The sequence below is a fragment of the Oncorhynchus nerka genome, linkage group LG23 (assembly GCF_034236695.1).
Source record: "Oncorhynchus nerka isolate Pitt River linkage group LG23, Oner_Uvic_2.0, whole genome shotgun sequence".
Lineage (NCBI taxonomy): Eukaryota > Metazoa > Chordata > Actinopteri > Salmoniformes > Salmonidae > Oncorhynchus > Oncorhynchus nerka.
The window spans coordinates 21,019,331-21,038,768 of NC_088418.1; the positions used below are offsets into that span (position 1 = coordinate 21,019,331).

At 45.5% G+C, this 19,438-nt stretch overlaps 1 protein-coding gene across 1 annotated transcript in view; it reads left to right on the plus strand.

The window, feature by feature from the left end:
- The window catches only part of LOC115106441 (SRC kinase signaling inhibitor 1-like), a 75,403-nt gene that overhangs the window by 53,473 nt on the left and 2,492 nt on the right, over positions 1-19,438 (plus strand). The window contains exons 8-20 of the mRNA XM_065007933.1: positions 1,035-2,005; positions 2,175-2,264; positions 2,351-2,391; positions 2,576-2,599; positions 3,639-3,799; positions 4,487-4,662; positions 4,836-4,966; positions 5,674-5,821; positions 6,069-6,393; positions 6,612-6,927; positions 7,020-7,156; positions 7,476-7,631; positions 14,951-15,094. Coding sequence (XP_064864005.1) covers positions 1,035-2,005; positions 2,175-2,264; positions 2,351-2,391; positions 2,576-2,599; positions 3,639-3,799; positions 4,487-4,662; positions 4,836-4,966; positions 5,674-5,821; positions 6,069-6,393; positions 6,612-6,927; positions 7,020-7,156; positions 7,476-7,631; positions 14,951-15,094 — 2,820 coding nt within the window. The remainder of the gene's footprint in view (positions 1-1,034; positions 2,006-2,174; positions 2,265-2,350; positions 2,392-2,575; positions 2,600-3,638; positions 3,800-4,486; positions 4,663-4,835; positions 4,967-5,673; positions 5,822-6,068; positions 6,394-6,611; positions 6,928-7,019; positions 7,157-7,475; positions 7,632-14,950; positions 15,095-19,438) is intronic.

Genomic DNA, 19,438 nt, shown 5'->3' on the forward strand with positions numbered 1-19,438 from the left:
CTCGTTGAGTGTGGCCTTAGTGCCAGTATCAGTTTGCGTTGGTAAATAGACAGCTACGAAAAATATAGATGAAAACTCTCTTGGTAAATAGTATGGTCTGCAGCTTATCATGAGGTATTCTCAGGAGAGCAAAAACTCGAAACGTCCTTAACATTAGAGCTCACTCCGCAGCTGTTGTAAACAAAGAGACACGCCCCTCCTCCCTTCCGGTCTTGACGGCGCATAGAAAAACTAGAAGGATGTATATTTATGTCCTCGTTCAGCCACAACTCTGCGAAACATAGGATATTACATAGGATCCCTCTTATCCCCCAGCAAATAAACCCAAGGTGAAGTGGGCCATACATGAGCCAGCAGAGCAGATTACAGACTGTAAACCATGACGGTACCACCGAGTAGCGCTGCACAGAGACAGGGAGGATATAGAGGGACAAAATGGATTGGATGACAGGGCTTAGCGGAGATTGATTGGCAGGTTGGTTGGGCGCTGAGGAGAGGGGTTAGAGTAGTGTGAGGAGATACAGTGAAGCTGTGCTCTGCTGTGGTCTATGACGGGGATTGTGTGACAGTGGGGCTCAGGGATCCTGTCCGAGAAGTCGTGGTTCGCCCCTCGCTAGTCAGTCACAGCTAGTGGGATTATTTTTTGTACGTATGGAGGCAATTTCATCTACAGGCGGTAATGTAGATGGTGGAGATTTAAAAAATAAATAAGTGTTTATTTAACTAGGCAAGTCAGTTAAGAACAAAGGTGCCCCAGTCATTTCTCCAGTGTGTGTAGAGCACAGGGGGCTCTAAGGTGCCACTGACCTCCTGTGGCTTAGCATCCATGGGGGACTGCTATTGTCTTGTCAGGAAGGCTATTATACTTTAAGAGCCCAGGGGGTCATTAACTCAGGTTGGTTTTCAAGCTGCATCCAATAATGTGCAATTTTCTTTTGAATCACCAGTAATATTGTATTGTAAGGTATTTTATTCAACCTCACTCTTCTTCTATTCTGAGTATGTCTATCGTTCCTCTCTTCCTCCAATGACAGAGGGAGATGGTGTACACGCCCCAGCAAGATTCTCCGTCCAACCGTCGCCTCAGCAATGCCCCCGCCTCATCCTCCGCCTCGACCCCCTCCAGCTCCCCGTCCCGCGTCCGTCTCCTCTACAGTGGCGGTGGCCGTCCATCCTCCTATGCCGGGCAACCTCACCTCCAGCATCACCCCCACACCCACTCCCTCCCCCACCCCCACCACCTCTCGCCCGGGGGCCAGATGGCGGCCCACCACCACCCGCAGCAGCATCACCCCCAGCAGCTCCAACCCCAGCACCACCATCTCCAGCACCATGCCCAGGCTAGCTTCTCCCCCAGTGCCATCCTGGAGCGGAGGGACGTGAAGCCCGATGAGGAGGTCCACGGTATTGGCTCCAGAAGCATGGTGCTCCTGCGGGGCGATGGAGGGGGGATCTATGCCGACCCCTATTCCCTGGGCCAGGAAGGGGGTCGGCTTAGTCTGGCTGGCCCCCACTCTCCCCTACCCCCGAGGGGGGATCCCTATGGCTCTCTCTACCGGCGAGGAGGAGGTGGTGGTGGAGGGTTGGGACCCGGCTCTGTGCGCTCCCTCACTTCCTACTCGGCGGCGGCTCTGCAGGGAGAGCTGATGGACAGCGGCATCCTATACAGGCCTGGAGGCCCGCTGTATAATGATGCTGCCTACGCCGCGTCCATGTTGGCCATGGGTTTCCGGGTGCCACCCCCCTCGTCCCCGCAGAAGATCCCTGACATGAGGGACTCGTATTCGGGCACCTTGCCCGGCCGGGGCTCCCCTGGGAGGCAGACCCTGCGAAGGGACTCGGTGTCCTCCTCCGTGTTTGGGGAAAGTGCCAAAGCTAGGGGTCAGGGGTCAGGGTTGGGGTCAGATCAGCTGTGTCTGATGGCTGGACCTGGAGGGGAGGGCGGTGGTTTCAGTTCAGCACCAGGTTTTAGTTCACCTCTACCAGGCAATGAGACCGAGACCAGGTGAGAGAGAGAGAGAGAGAGAGCGAGAGAGTGTGTGTGTGTGTGTGTGTGTGTGTGTGTGTGTGTGTGTGTGTGTGTGTGTGTGTGTGTGTGTGTTGTGTGTGTGTCTGTGATGGGTATTTTGTGTGTTTCTGAACTTACTTCATACCCTATGTGTTTCACTGCTAAGGGGGCGCATGGAGGTCATGGAAAAACAGATAGCCAGTCTGACTGGTCTACTGCAGACAGTTCTGACCAGGGGACCAGAGGCAGATAGCCCGTAAGGCACACACACACACACACTCACAAACACACACACAACATACACACAGAGTGGGGACCTTTAACTTATTTAGTCTTTTTCAGGGATAAGATCGAGACGTCCAGTGACTGCTCGGGAACAGACAGTAAGTATCAACTGAAAACAGAACAAATATACATTCCCTTTCCCTGTGTCCCATTGACGTGGCAATATAAAGGGTAAGGGTTGCAGAGCATCGTAAATGTTCTGTAGCTGAACTGCTCATGTGACTAAAGTGTGTATTGGTTTTTGTTAGTAATGTGTGCCGTGCTTCTTGTGCCTTATTTTAGCTGGACGGTTAAAAAAAAAGAAAGGTATCTTCTTGTCCAAAGTCCTTGTCTTTTCCCCTCCCTCTGTGTCTCTCTGACAAATTCCTCCCTTTACAGTTGATGTCTCTCGTGTGATGCACTTTGAGTTTTGTGAGGATTCTGTTTCGATTCTCTTATTCTTTATGTCTGCGTTCAGTGTTCAGTGTCTGGATTCAGAACTGGGCTCAAAATGTGTTTCCCATTCACTACTGTTCCTGCTGGAGTGTCATTTAGATTGACTTGTCATCATCAGTAGTGGTGTGGTCAGGTTTCTTTGTATGCATAGTTGGTGCTTTGGGTAGATCAATATGTATTTCTACTCCTGATACCATTCACACAGACCGGCAAAAAGATGGTTAATTGCTGGAAGTCGTCTGTGTAAAGGGGATTTTGTGTTGTCGGATGAAAGTAGGCCTTTACCTTTTTCATCCAGACAGGTATTAAAAGGCAAGCTTTTAGTTAGACAATGCACTTAGACACACACTGGAACTGTGACAAGCCCTCCCCCAAAACAAGGCGTTCTTCAAGAATTAGTTGTGCCAAGCTAGTTCACCTAAATTACAAAACCTATTTGCCTGGGAAGTTATCAATGCTAATGGTCTTATTTTGACTATTTACAAAGCAATTTGATTATTTTCTATGTAAAGCAATATGTGATTTTGTAGTTTGGGTGAACTCTAAGTTTGTGTGTACCTTAGTCTTATCAAACCAGTCCCTTTGTTTTGTTATGCCTGAGAAAATGCCATATAAACAAAGCCATTTATTCATTGTCATTTCAATGGCCCCTTGTGTCATTTCAACTTAAGAGTCAAAGACTTGCTTGCTCCGGGCTTGCTGTTGTTACCCCTGAAATCTAGATGTATGCAAAGAAATCCAGCTTTGTGTGTCCTTAAAACCTTCCCCACTCTGTCAATCATCATTACACCTATGTATAATCGAGTAAATCCTCCCCCCTGTTACGATGGATGATATAATTGGCTTCCGTGACAGCAGAACAGCAGAATGCACATTCACGAGACCCTAATCCTGCTTTCTGATTGGCCAGCTCTGACGCCATCGGCTCCGTTGGCCCTGATGCCGCCCCCGCCCACAGGGTCCGCCCAGTCACTGACGGTGTCGCGGCTGCAGATGCAGAACCACCTGCATGGCCTGCAGCAGAACACCAGCAAGCTGCGCATACAGCTGTCCCAGCTGCGCGACATCCAGGTGAGCTCCAGAGAACAGTATGGCCGTACACACACACACACACACACACACACACACACACACACACACACACACACACACACACACACACACACACACACACACATTCCTCAAGGCTCTAGTTGTTTTTTACATGTGTTTATATATCAATGTGTAGATGGTGTGTTTTTGTGTTTTTGTTTAACTCTCCTTGCGGGTACCTCACAAGGATTGTAGAACAAGGACTATTCGGACAAGTGGGGACATTTTGCCGGTTGCCACAAGGAAAAATTATATTTTTGGCTTAAGGGTTAGGTTAGGTTTAGGGTTAGGAGTTAGGGTTAGGTGTAGTTTTAGGGTTAAGGTTAGGGGTTTGGGGTTAAGGTTAGGTATAGGTTTAGGGTTATGGATAAGGGTTAAGGTTAGGGTTAGGGTTTGATTTAGGGTTAAGGGTTAGGGAAAATAAGATTTTGTATGGGAATCAATTCTTTGGTCCCCACAATGATAGCAATACAAAACTGTGTGTGTGTAATTTTGCATTCGGCCTGCCTTTTGGTCTGTGTGTGTGTCTCATGTTGTGTGTGTGTTGACTTGTCGTTTTGTGTGTGTTGACTTGTCGTTGTGCATTGGTTGACTTATGCTTGTTTGACGTATTGTGTGTGCGTCCAAAGAACATGTCTTTGTGTCTGTCCATGCCTCGCCTCTCAGTTGGAGAACCAGGACTCAGTGCAGTCCCTGCTGAGGCAGACGGAGTCGGAGCTGAGCCTGATGATGCTGGATGCCATGCGGACCCAGGAGGACCCTCTGCAGAGGCAGCGTCTCTTAGTGGAGGAGGAGAGACTCAAGTACCTCAACCAGGAAGAGCTGCTCATCCAGCAGCTGCAGTGAGTTCAGCCTTTAAGTCAGGCTCAAGCTAGGGTCTGTGTGAATGGAGAAATAATGCAGACTGATTCAGATAGTAGAAAGCTGAATGGTACATTTAGTGTTGATCTGGAACCATGCAGTGCCTGCATAACATGGCTATAAGACAAGTGGTAACTGATTTTGGTCTTCACAGTGATCTGGAGAAGTCAGTGGAGGAACTCCAGAGGAACTCGTCAGTCAACCATGGCCTGGTGACAGAGACGGACGTGGAGCAGAAGAGCATGGAGCTCAGGTCTTTGGGAGAGACCCTCACAGAGCTCAAGAGTAAGGATATCAATAGGGGATAATGATACAGGAAGATACAACAGTAAGGCAATGTTTGGATGGAATAAAATGAACCCCTCATATAATTACCTTACTAGATAATTACCACAATGACCAAATCTGTTGCATTGACAGTGATTAGTCAGGTGTACGTGCCTAATATGAGTATGTATCGCAGCAGGTAGCCTAGTGGTTAGAGCGTTGGGCCAGTAACCGAAAGGCTGCTGGATCGAATCCCCGAGCTGACAAGGTAAAAATCTGTCGTTCTGCAGTTAATCCACTGTTCCCCGGTAGGCCGTCATTGTAAATAAGAACTTGTTCTTAACTGACTTGCCTAGTTAAATAAAGGTTCAATCAAAAATAAAATCAAAAAATGATTAAGGAAGAGGTGCTAAACATGCATATGTTGTCCCGTCTGGCATCATGGCACAAAATCACACAGTGGAACGAGAGGCTTGTTTACCAACTTGTGAAACTGGTTATGCGCCTAAATACCCTGAAATCTTTCTCCATGTGGTAGCAGAACCACAGGGGACAGAAAGTACAGTAAGCCCCAGGAGGGAAAGAGACACAAAGACACTGCATGCACGTTTTACACACAAGCATAGATATACAATATACACCTTCCCTCTCTCATTGAGTTAATGGTGCTTCAGTCTCTGTATCTGTCTTTCTCTGTCTCTCCCTCCCTCCCTCCCTCCCTCCAGACCAGTTCCCCAGTCTGCAGAGTAAGATGCGGGTGGTGTTGAGGGTGGAGGTGGAGGCTGTCAAATTCCTGAAGGAGGAACCACACAGACTGGACACACTGCTGAAACGCTGTAACACCATGACCGACACACTGACCACACTACGGAGGTACGGTTCAACAACTGTGTTACATTAACATGTTGTTGTAACATCATTGTTACGAGGGTTCCATTCAACTGGTGACTTGGTTTTCAAGATAAGTAAAACATGATACTCTTTCAGTACAAGGAGAAAGCACAGTTCATAACACAAACCTTTCGGAGCAGATAAAAAATATATATTTTGAACTCATCCCAGAAAGCTGGTCACTAGCTTTGATGCAATAGGGCCCTGACAATGCTGTGTGTGTTGTTAGTGTATTGTATACCACCTGTACGTACAGAAAAGTGACCGAGGGCCTGTGGAAGGGCCAGGACGACATCTGCAGCCAGTCGGCCAAGCGAACTGAAGACACAGGAAAGAACTCGGACCTCGACATCCTGACCAGTCCACCGCTCAGCCTCAATGACCTGGGTGGCAGTGCCAGCCTTGCCAACTGGATGCCCATATCAGGCAGTGACCCGGACACCTCGGGGCCTGAGCAGGATCCCCACCCTACAGCCAGCTACAGAAGCCGGGTCCTGGATGAGCTGCCGAGCCGCCGCGGTGCTGACAAATCAGTGTCCGTGGAGGTCAGACTGGTGCGGAACATTCCTCCTGGGGTTTATTCATATAAACTCCTCCTCACACTGCTAAATGTACACATTTACAGGGGAATCTGTACAGTTACCAGTGTGACCATTTTCTGGAAAATGTATAGATGTATAGTATATGTATAGTATATCTGTGTACATGAAAGCCGCAATATATTTCCAATATACAATAATATTTGGGTTGACAAATATGTGTGTTGGCATAGGCTGCAGAGCGGGACTGGGAGGAGAAGCGAGCCAGTCTGACCCAGTTCAGTGCCCAGGACATCAACCGTCTGCTGGAGGAGACGCAAGCTGAGCTGATGAAGGCCATCCCAGACCTGGACTTCGCTGCCAGGCAGATCAACAAGCCCGTGGTGCCCCCCAAACCCCACCCCAAACCTCAAATTACCACCCCTGTCACTACCTCCACCAGCGCCTTCACCACCTCTAGTACCCTCACTACTACCAGTACTGAGCACCAGCCCAACAAGGTCCAGATCACTGCCCTGAAGCTGGAAGGGGGCTCACGTCGCGGATCTGGTGAGACTGAATACCACATCAACGTTGTTATATTTGTGATTGAGTTATGACTGAGCTGTCCTATAAAGATATGATGCCATTGTGTGTTGTAGCGGAGATGACCGTAACCAGGTATCGCACTGAGAAACCCTCTAAGTCGCCGCCTCCACCCCCTCCTCGCCGAAGCTTCCCATCAGCCCATGGGCTCACCACCAATCGCACTGGAGAAGTGACCGTCACCACCAAGAAGGTACAGTAACAGAGAGATGGCTGGGAAAGATATACCTGCAAACCGCAGGAGGATGCTGAGGGGAGGACGGCTCATGATAATGGTTGGAATGAAGTGAACGGAATTTTATCAAACACATACATTCCATGTATTCTGTTCCAGCCATTACTATGAGCCCGTCCTCCCCGATTAAGGTGTCACCGTCCACCTGTGGTTCAAAGTATGAAAATGCACATTCTGAATGTTTCTGAAGATACCTTGAGTTAGGCTATTGGATGTACTGTACGGATGTTGTGAAGATGCGTCACATAAGACGCCAACCCTGTTTTGTTTTTCTAAGAAGCTGGAGCCAGAAGACGGAGAGGCCCCGAAGACTCTAGTCAAGCTGAGAAGGACACCGTCTGACACGCCTCGCCCCGCCTCCACTCCCCCCGTCATCGCCGCCTCAGCGATTAAAGATGAAGACTATGACGAGCGGATCATTGCGGAACTAGAGGTAGGAGTCCTTTCATTTGCAGTGTGTTACACTGCTGCAAAATGGTTTACCTTGAGCAGCTGCATACAGTACGTGCGAAATGAGAATATGACATGCCGTATTTATTGTGTTCATTGCAATCAATGTTCGGTGTGCCTTAGCAAAATGATAACATTGTCTCTGCGACACTCTCCCACACCACACCCCTCACCACCTGCCTTCCACCACACATCACCTGCGAGATATTTCAGCGAACCCCTGTCAAAGTGTCCCCTGCCCAGCACACTACCGAGGCCAACCCCTGCAGCCCGTACCCTTCCTTTGCACCTCAGGCTCGTTGGGAAGAAAGGGAAACCTTAAGCCCCCCCATAAGGCCCTCTCATTTTGCAGTGTCTGCGACCCTTCTAAGTCTGCCTCCTGTCCGGTCCCCCTCCTTCAGTCACTGCTGTTTCCTAGAGGGCCACTAACATCCCTGTTCATCATGGAGAGTCCCCTCTAATTCTGCTTGATACAGCAATTCTTTGAGCTGAAAACATGACAGAACGGAGTGCTTCTCTTGTCGAATTCAACCATCAACCATCTACAGTAATGTCTAATACCATTCAATCTAACTCCCCTGTCTGATTTAGCTAATTACTTCTTCCCTTGCTAATTCCACTGACTGCATTCTACACTCTGATCTGCATCCCGTAAATCCAAGATGGCACAGCATATATTTCATATATATTTTATTATATTTTTAACCTAAATTTCACCATACTCTCCTGCAATCCACCTCACTCAATGTGGTATGGATCTACTATTTTCTATACATTAGAACCCGAACCCCTAACAGAAGCTAGCCAGCTAACTAGCTACTAGCTAGTATTCAGTTAGCCACTGCTAACCACCATGCTTCTACACCTGCATTGCTTGCTGTTTGGGGTTTTAGGCTGGGTTTCTGTACAGCACTTTGAGATATCAGCTGATGTACGAAGGGCTATATAAATACATTTGATTTGATTTTGATTTGATTTAGCGGTCATCAGCTAACTTTAGCCTGGTCAACTCCTGCCAGTCTGAACAGTGCGATTCAACCCAGAGCACACCAGACTGCTTTTTCTCCACCAAATCTCCACATCTCCAGATTCCTATCGCAAGCTCTGAACCTTTTCACCTGGATCATCGCAGCTAGCTAGCTGCTATCCGAGTGGCTACTCCTGGCTAACATCTCTGTCCCGAAGCAAGCACCAGTTAGCCTGGCACTAGCCTCGTGCTAGGCCCATCTCCTGGCTAGCTGGAGAGGTCCATCAGCCACTCCTTGGGCTACAATACCTATTTTGCCAATTGGCCTGGACCCATTTTACTGCCGACACGGAGCCCCGCCAATCCATCACGACTGGTCTACCGACATAATCCGCCCGAGGGGGTTTCAACAGGCTCCTCCGTCACGACGTCCCCTGAAGGCCCATCCACTAGCCTGCTAGCCACGTCCCGCTAGCTGTCTAGAGCATATCGGACTGTTAGCTGAAGAGGTCCATCAGCCATTTTATTGGGCTACAATACCTATTTTGCCAATTGGCCTGGACTGGTCTGCCAATGTAACCATCCGAGGGGGCTACAACAGACTCTTCCATCGCAACGTCCCCCTAAGGTCCTTCTGCTAGCCTGCTATCCCCGGCCCGCTAGCTGTCTCCAGCTTGCCTAGCTACTCACTGGTCCCTATGATCACTCGGCGACGCATGCCTCTCCCTAATGTCAATATGCCTTGTCCTTTACTGTTTTGGTTAGTGATTATTGTCTTATTTCACTGTCTAGCCTCCAGCCCTGCTCAATATGCCTTAGCTAGCTTTTTTGTTCCACCTCCCACACATGCGGTGACTTCACCTGATTTAAATGGTGTCTCTAGAGACAAAACCTCTCTCATCATCACTCAATGCCTAGGTTTACCTCCACTGTATTCACATCCTACCATATCCTTGTCTGTACATTATGCCTTGAATCTATTCTTCCGAGTCCAGAAACCTGGTCCCTTTACTCTCTGTTCTAAATGCACTATACGACCGACCAGTTCTTATAGCCTTTAGCCATACCCTTATCCTACTCCTCCTCTGTACCTCTGGTGATGTAGAGGTTAATCCAGGCCCTGCAGTGCCTAGCTTCACTCCCATTCCCCAGGCGCTCTCATTTGTTGACTTCTGTAACCGTAAAAGCCTTGGTTTCATACATGTTAACATTAGAAGCCTCCTCCCTAAGTTTGTTTTATTCGCTGTTTTAGCACACTCTGCCAACCCAGATGTCCTAGCCGTGTCGGAATCCTGGATTAAGAAGGCCACCAAAAATCCTGAAATTTCCATCCCTAACTATAACATTTTCCGTCAAGATAGAACTGCCAAAGGGGGCGGAGTTGCAATCTACTGCAGAGATAGCCTGCAGAGTTCTGTCATATTATCCAGGTCGGTACCCAAACAATTCGAGCTTCTACTTCTAAAAATACACCTTTGCAGAAACAAGTCTCTCACCATTGCCGCTTGTTATAGACCACCTTCGGCCCCCAGCTCTGCCCTTGACACAATATGTGAATTGATTGTCCCCCCATCTATCTTCAGAGCTCGTACTGTTAGGTGACCTACACTGGGACATGCTTAACACCCCGGCCGTCCTACAATCTAAGCTAGATACCCTCAATCGCACATAATTATCAATGAACCTACCAGGTACAACCACAAATCCGTAAACACGGGCACCATCATAGATATCATCCTGACCAACCTGCCCTCTAAATACAGCTCTGCTGTCTTCAACCAGGATCTCAGGATCTCTGCCTCATTGCCTGCGTCCGTAATGGGTCTGTGGTCAAGCAACCACTCCTCATCACTGTCAAACGCTTCCTTAAACACTTCAGCGAGCAGGCCTTTCTAATCGACCTGGCCTGGGTGTCCTGGAAGGATATTGACCTCATTCCGTCAGTAGAGGATGCCTGGTTGTTCTTTAAAAGTAATTTCCACACCATCTTAAATAAGCATGCCCCATTCAAAAAATATAGAACCAGGAATAGATATAGCCCTTCGTTCACTCCAGACCTGACTGCCCTTTCCCAGCACAAAAACATCCTGTGGCGTACTGTATTAGCATTGAATAGCCCCTGCGATATGCAACTTTTGTTAGGAACCAGAATACACAGGCAGTTAGGAAAGCATAGGATAGCTTTTCAAACAGAAACTTGCATCCTGTGGCACAAACTCCAAAAAGTTTTGGGATATTGTAAAGTCCATGGATAATAAGAGCACCACCTCCCAGCTGCCCACTGCACGGAGGCTAGGAAACACTGTCACCACTGATAAATCCACGACAATTGAGAATTTCAATAAGCATTTTTCTATGGCTGGCCATGCTTTCCACCTGGCTTCCCCTACGCCGTTCAACAGCCGTGCACCCCCCACAGCAACTTGCCCAAGCCTCCCCCATTTCTCCTCCACCCAAACCCAGATAGCTGATGTTCTGAAAGAGTTGCAAAATCTGGACCCCTACAAATCAGCTGGGCTAGACAATCTGGACCCTCTCTTTCTAAAATGATCCGCCGCAATTGTTGCAACCCCTATTATTAGCCTGTTCAACCTCTCTTTCGTATTGTCTGAGATCCCCAAAGATTGGAAAGTTGCTGCGGTCATCCCCCTCTTCAAAGGGGGAGACACTCTAGACCCAAACTGTTGCAGACCTAGATTTATCCTACCCTGCCTTTCTAAGGTTCGAAAGCCAAGTTAACAAACAGATCACCGTCCATTTCAAATCCCATTGTACTTCCTCCACTATGCAATCTGGTTTCCGAGCTGGTCATGGGTGCACCTCAGCCATGCTCAAGGTAAACAATATCATAACCGCCATCAATAAAAGATAGTACTGTGCAGCCGTATTCATCGAACTGGCCAAGGCTTTCGATTATGTCAATCACCACATTCTTATCGGCAGACTCAACAGCCTTTGTTTCTCAAATGACTGCCCCGCCTGGTTCACCAACTACTTCTCAGACAGAGTTCAGTATGTCAAGTCAGAGGGCCTGTTGTCTGGACCTCTGGCAGTCTCTATGGGGGTGCCACAGGGTTACATTTTTGGGACATCTCTTTTATCTGTATACATCAATGATGTCGATCTTGCTGCTGGTGATTCTCTGATCCACCTCTCGCAGATGACATCATTCTGTATACTTCTTGCCCTTCTTTGGACACTGTGTTAACTAACCTCCAGACGAGCTTCAATGACATACAACTCTCCTTCCATGGCCTCCAACTGCTCTTAAATGCAAGTAAAATGCTCTTTAACTGATCGCTGCCTGCACCTGCCCGCCCGTCCAGCATCACTACTCTGGACGGTTCTGACTTAGAATATGTGGACAACTACAAATACCTAGGTGTCTGGTTAGACTGCAAACTCTCCTTCCAGACTCACATTAAGCATCTCCCATCGAAAATTAAATCTAGAATCAGCTTCCTATTTCGCAACAAAGCATCCTTCACTCATGCTGCCAAACATACCCTCGTAAAACTGACTATCCTACTGAACCTTGACTCCTTGGCGATGCCATTTACAAAATAGCCTCCAACACTCTACTCAGAAAATTGGATGCAGTCTATCACAGTGCCATCCGTTTTGTCACCAAAGCCCCATATACTACCCACCACTGCGATCTGTATGCTCTCGTTGGCTGGTCCTCGCTTCATATTCGTCGCCAAACCCACTGGCTCCAGGTCATCTATAAGTCTTTGCTAGGTAAAGCCCCATCTTATCACAGCTCACTGGTCACCATAGCAGCACCCACCCGTAGCACGCGCTCCAGCAGGTATATTTCAGTGGTCACCCCCAAAGGCAATTCCTCCTTTTGCTGCCTTTCTTCCCAGTTCTCTGCTGCCAATATCTGGAACAAACTGCAAAATCACTGAAGCTGGAGACTCATTATGCCATTTGCACACAATGTATATATACTTTTCTATTGTGTTATTGACTGTACGTTTGTTTATTCCATGTATAACTCTGTGTTGTTGTTTGTGTCACACTGCTTTACTTTATCTTGGCCAGGTCGCAGTTGTAAATGAGGACTTGTCTCAACTGGCCTACCTGGTTGAATAAAGCTGAAATAATAAAACATTGAAATATCTCCCTCACTAACTTTAAGCATCAGCTGTCAGAGCAGCTCACAGATCATTGCACCTATACATAGCCCATCTGTAAATAGCCCATCCAACTACCTCATCCCCATATGGTTCTTTTTTTTGCTCCTTTGCACCCCAGTATCTCTACTCGCACATTCATCTTCTGCACATCTATCACTCCAGTGTTTAATTTCTAAATTGTAATTACTTCACCACTACGGCCTATTTATTGCCTTACCTCCCTAATCTTACCTCATTTGCACACACCGTATATAGATTTTTTATATTGTGCTATTGACTGTATGTTTGTTTATTCCATGTGTAACTCTGTTGTTGTTTGTGTCGCACTGCTTTGCTTTATCTTGGCCAGGTCACAGTTGTAAATGAGAACTTGTTCTCAACTGGCCTACCTGGTTAAATAAAGGTGAAATTATTATTTTTTATTTAAAAAAAACGTATTCTAACTAAGCTGTGCTCTAATTCTCTAACAAACTAACTGTTATGACAACTGACAGTTCTATTTGCTGGAGTGCATATTGGAAGTAAATGTATACTGCATGGAGTGTGTTAAGGTGGAATAATGTACAGATGTCGGATCTTAGTTTGATCACTCTTTTCCCTGCGCAACAGGGAATTCAAAATAGCTATAAAAAAATGTAGTTCTCTTTCTCTCCATGTGGGGACAATCGAGTCATTCGGACCAGTGCCAGCTATCAGAATCCTCCTGTCTCTCTCGCTCGCTCAAAGACTATGTCCTACTGCGACTATGTCCTACTGCGACTATAGGCTTCTAGGTCCTGTTACTGCAACACTCAAATGTTTCTCTGAAATGCAGCCATACACATCAACAACTGACGTTTTATATAGATTAATAACACAATATAGACGTTGATCTCCACTAAGACATACAAATGTAGCCGAAATTCAGCCGTGTAACTGAAATGCAGCCGCGCAGCAGGCTACAACTAAACTATAGCCTACTGTACAATCTTAGAAAAAAGGTGCTATCTAGAACCTAAAAGGGTTATTCAGCTGTCCCTATAGGAGAACCCTTTGAATAACCCGTTTTGGTTCCAGGTAGAACCCTTTTGAGTTCAATGTAGAACCCTTTACACAGGGGGTTCTTCATGGGACCAAAAAGGCTTCTACCTAGAACCAAAAAGTGTTCTCCTATTGGGGCAGTCGAAGAACCCTTTTGGAACCCTTTTTACTAAACGTGTAGCCTATCAAAACTAATCACATATAGGCCTATAATATCAGATGTAAAGACAAGGTGACATTGAGAATAGTGAGGTAGAAAACCAGCCCATTATTTTTTACATCTTTTTAATATTATCAAAAAAGACGGCATCTTAAGGTTTGTAGCAAACCTGAGGTTAAGAATTAACTGTCAAAATTGAGTTCAATCGTGGCTTGGGGTGGTCTAGCGGTTAGGGCAGTTGCCTTCTGCGTGCACATATAGGCCTACCGTTTCATTGTGGGTTCAATTCTGGCCCAAGCCCTTCGGTACAAATAACTAAATCACCCAATTGACTTGATTTAGTTACACATTTAAAATATGGACAGTCCAGGGATATTTTACCCCTGATCTTGACAATAAATGACAATACCCAACACTTATGTCCATTTATTATAATCCAAATAAAAATTCACAAGAGACGCAATGCAACCTGCACATAGCCTACATAGGCTCCTTGAACTGGTATCCAGTGGACCTGCAGTCTAAGGTACAATGTAGGCACAGTACTGCATTGTATACAAACAAATATTCCTGCAGGATTATTTTCATCCTGCGACAAAACGGGTCAAATTAAGATCCGACATCTGTACTTCAATTCAAATGTTCGCTGACAGACTAAGAAAAATGTCAGACCACTCTTACTGCTCAAGTGACACATTTAGCTCTGTCAAAGGTCTTGTTTTATTGCTCCCAAATCAAAACAAGTCTCAGCTCACTAGGGAAGCTGTCAAAAGAGCTGTGGTAGAGCCGGTTTCAGGTTAACAACTCTGCACTACTGACAGAAATGACCAAACTGATCAGGACGTAGGGATAGCTCTAGTGAGACTGTCTGCACCCAAAATGTCCATCCTATTTCCTATATTGTGCACTGCTTAAGGCTATAACCAAAAATAACTGCACTATATTGGGAATTGCGTGTCATCTCAGAATTTACCATGGCGCAAATAAGACTTCATGCTTTTGTCTTCCCATAGAATGCCAGCAACTCACCAGGGGCATCCAAGGGACCTCAGTCGACTGTAGCGGCCAGACTGAAGCACCTCCAGCAGGGCAGCCTGGAGAGGCCCAAGACCAGGAAGCAGAGAGAGGACTTCCCCAAGATCCAGGGCCAACAGCAGGTATTCCACTTCTAGATGGCCCCTCCTCAGAGGAGTTTTCCTCCTCAGAACAGCTCTGGTGGCCTCCTGTGACATTGACAACTACACCCCTCTCACAGCTGTCTGGGGCAACTACTGGGCTATTTCAAGACTATACTGGGATACAATATGTTATCAGTGGACACTGTAAGGTGATGGAAAAAGGGGTGGGCTCATCTGAAATGTTTTGACTTTGAGCTGTGCCAAGTGGTTGGATTCTAAGTGGATTGTGTACAGAGCGTTCTCTTTCCCTTTGGCTGACATTGATGTTTTTGAGGAGACTAAGGTGGTGGGGATATTGTACCCTAAATGAGCTGAGTGACACCTAAAACTGTACTCCTTGATAATGCCACGGAATAGTTTTACATCTCAATGTTGAACAGTGTTAATTTTGTCAGCTATTGTAGATGTAGTTTTCATCTTACTTAGTCTTTTGACTAAAATACTTTTTATTTTTAGTCCCATTTTAGTTATTTCATCCTTCGTAGTTTTAGTTATTAACAGTCGACAAAAACTCCGGACATTTTTTGTCTAGTCTCTGTCATTTTAGTCACATTTTAATCTGTGAATTTTTTTTCTCCGTTAAATCATTCATATTTACCTCCAACATTCATGTCCACATTCAGATAGCCTTGTCCAACTAGACTTACTGTCCCCTCATACTGCTGGCAACATTGCTATTGTGGCAGATTGTACCATATAGGCAACAAAGCCTTGGCTTCAGGTTAAACAATTTAGACCTACAACTCTAATTCTCTCCCCGTCATAATGTTCTGATGGGGAAACAACAGTGATTCTTGTAAAACAGGAATCTGAACTTTCCGACAATTCCAGAATTATTACTGGGCTCCTAATATTCAGAAAATCGCATTAGTAGTTCCAGTTGGGAAAGAGCAACGGCATTTGCCGATCGCGAGAGCGGCAACATAGATGAATAACAGATCACATGGTACTAGAGCTTCTGATGTGATCAAAGCAAACATATCCTATATGAAAGTAAGAGAGAGTAAACATTCTTGGTGCAATTGAAGTGTTCTGGCTATGCATCAGTTCAAAAGATAGATGCGTGACTGAAGTGACCGCCTGGTAGCTGTGTGTGTGGAAGAGCAGGGCAGATCAACTCAACCAGCCAGCACAACTGAAAGATCAATGAGAGGATTGCATTAAATTCTGCAAAGACATGCATGCTTATTATTGGACAAAGCAGATTACAGGGAGATCAAAAGAAGCCTTCGTGTCAAATTGAAAGTCCATTAGTCTGATGTGGAATTCTCATCTCGTTACCTTATCTTCAACCTGTATGAAAAGTCATTTGTGACAGTTATCTGGGTTTTTCCAGGACATCTCCTTTCGTCATCGTCATTGGTTTTTCGTCCGGGAAAATAAGTTATTGACTAACATTTTTTGTCATAGTTATTTATTGCTGAAGAAGTTAACCCTGACGTCGAACCACTGACCTTTCTCCGAGCACATTATGATCCTACAGTACCACTGTTCTCTAGCGCTGCTTCCTTTCCTCAAATCACTGAATCATTCTGTCTCCAGCTGAGTCATTTAAAACCACAGTCCAAAAGTGAGAGGGTCAGGAGATGAAAAAGTAGTTATTGTCAGAATATTCAGAATATTTGTTTCTCAGTGGAGATGAGAATGTGGAAAAGGTAGGATAAGAAAAGAAAGAAAGACAGAGAGAAAGAAAGACGAATGGAAAGAGAAAGACAGACAGAGCGAAGAAGCAAAGTAGAACACACCGCCAATGCTTCTCTGGAGCAAATAAGACTGAAGCCCTCCTTTCTGAAGCCCCAGTCGTATCTGGTTCAGCAGGCACTCCAACCCAGTAGGCTAAGCTGAGTGGCCCTGTCCCACCTCAGCCCACACTGTCCCTCTCAAAGGACCTTCAGGCAGCTCTCAAAGTCAGGTAGAGATAACACAGCCAGCCACTTCGTCCCAGCTCGCACCCGTCCTGAGCCAGTCAACCCAATCCTCTCATTACCCTAACGGTGATAATCCACACTCCATTAGCTAACTCCAAGATAGAGGCCACTTCATTAACTCTAAGAAACAGGGCCCTCCATGTGGTGCTCTTTAGGCCTTAGGGGGTCTATTCACAGGTTATTGAAGTTCAAAAGGCTGACTTTCAGAGTGAAAAACACCAAGATTTTGCTATGGTTCAACTGGGCTGGATTGATGCACCTGTACGTGCATCTTTGATCAGATCTTGAAGTTTTGTACCTTATGTGGGGAGAATGCATCTCATCCACCACCAAAGCTGTAATAGCATCCATTTTGGTGAAGCACAATGTTTTAGCCAGAGCACAAACCATACCTCACTGTTTGGGGTGAAAGCGAAAGGAGTCAGACACCATTTGGTTATCACACAAGTACAGAAGATGACATCCCAGAGAGGTCAGTGCTCTTCACAACAAGGCCCATTAGCGAATAGAGTAGTTAGCACACGGCTAACAGGGGTGACCACATTTAAAATACCCAAATGTGGGACAACAAGACTATTTTGTGGGACATTTGCGGGACAGTGTAGCCCCCCCACAGAAATCCCCTTCCCGCTCATGCTGTAGTTCACTTTTTTTTAAACAAATATTGTCACAAGAATATTTGATATTTTTAAAACCCTCAAACACTAAGTTAGGCATACCTAATTTAGACATGCCTAATTTCAAAATAGGCCATGGCATCGTCACTGTCAATCATGAATGATAATTCTTCACGTTTTACTATTGAAATGTCCAGACTGTGTCTGCATGCCAATCATTTGATCTCAATCAGTTTAATGGGAATATGCATTTCGATCTTCTTGAATTACTGTTTCATGAGCAAATTAGAGCAGATGGTGTTAACGAACTATATAGCATTCCTGTATTTTGTTTCAATCAAAGCACATTCTGCCTAGTGGTGATCGCTGTTGAGTTTTGACCGCGTGATAACATTTGTTTTGCTATTTAGCTAGCCATCCTAAAATCTCATAAGAAATGAGGTGGTGTTTTTGGTGTAACAGTAAGGTTATACTTAAGTCATAATGCCCGAGAAGCCGATGTTTGGAGGATATATTGGCACTTGTGTTGTCGAGGGCCGGCAAACCGTGTCAATATCAAATCACATTTTATTGGTCACATACACATATTTAGCAAATGATTAGATATATCTAATCATATCTAACAATTCACAACAATACACACACATCTAAAAGTAAAATAATGGAATTAAGACATATTTAGATATTAGGACGAGCAATGTCGAAGTGGCATTGACTAAATTACAGTAGAATAGAATACAGTATATACATATGACATGAGTAGAGCAGTATGTAAACATTATTAAAGTGATATGTACTCCAAACACAAAAGACTTCAAGAGCATTATCACTTTTATATAACAGGTTACCAACATATTCAAATAATGATTGACATATTTTCATTAAAAACGTTATTTATTCATACTATTTCATCCTTCCATGAGATATAGTCCCAACACAAATCCAGGGATGCTACGAAAACTGGATGGTCGTTCGTTCTATCGGTTCGATTACAAAGAGACCCCGACCTAGTCGTTAAATCTTTTTGTTCTAAATCTATGGACACGACCCAGTCATTCGTTCTAAATGGTATGTTGCCATGGTGCTGGATACGTTCTTATCCCTTGCTTGCAAGCTAGCCATCTTTGGCTAACACAGTCATGTCAAACAGTGCAGCCAGAATAACAGCGAAGTAGCTGCATTTGCGTTTGTTTAAACGGTTTTCTCGTGATAAAAACAACAACATCCATTACAATGAGCGAATGATGTGCAATTTCACCTGGCATAGAACATTTGCTCTCTCGCCAGGCCACTGTTCAGAAGAGATGGCCAATTACAGAGCTAACACAATCACTTTAAACGGAAGCTGGAATGACAGCAAACTAGCTTTATTTCATGTTTTTCTATTGACATTTCTTTGAATTATTATGCTGATTCATGATTTCGACTGGCTGAGAAAAGCTGCTAGCCTATCTGTCTTGTCCCAACTCCCGACACGTTCATTGCCATAGGACAGCTGGAGATCGAATTTCAATATTGAAACAATTGCTGTTATTCTGGCTGCACTGTTTGACGTGGCTGTGTTAGCCAAAGTTGACTAGCTAGCAAGCAAGGGATAAGAACATTGCTAGTCATCATGGCAACAGAACATTTAGAATGGACGACCTGGGTCGCGTCCAATAGATCTAGAACAAAAATATTTAATGACTAGGTCGACTGGCAACACAAGTGTCTATTTTTTAACTAGTCAAGTCAGTTAAGAACAAATTCTTATTTTCAATGAGTGGGTTTTCAATGAG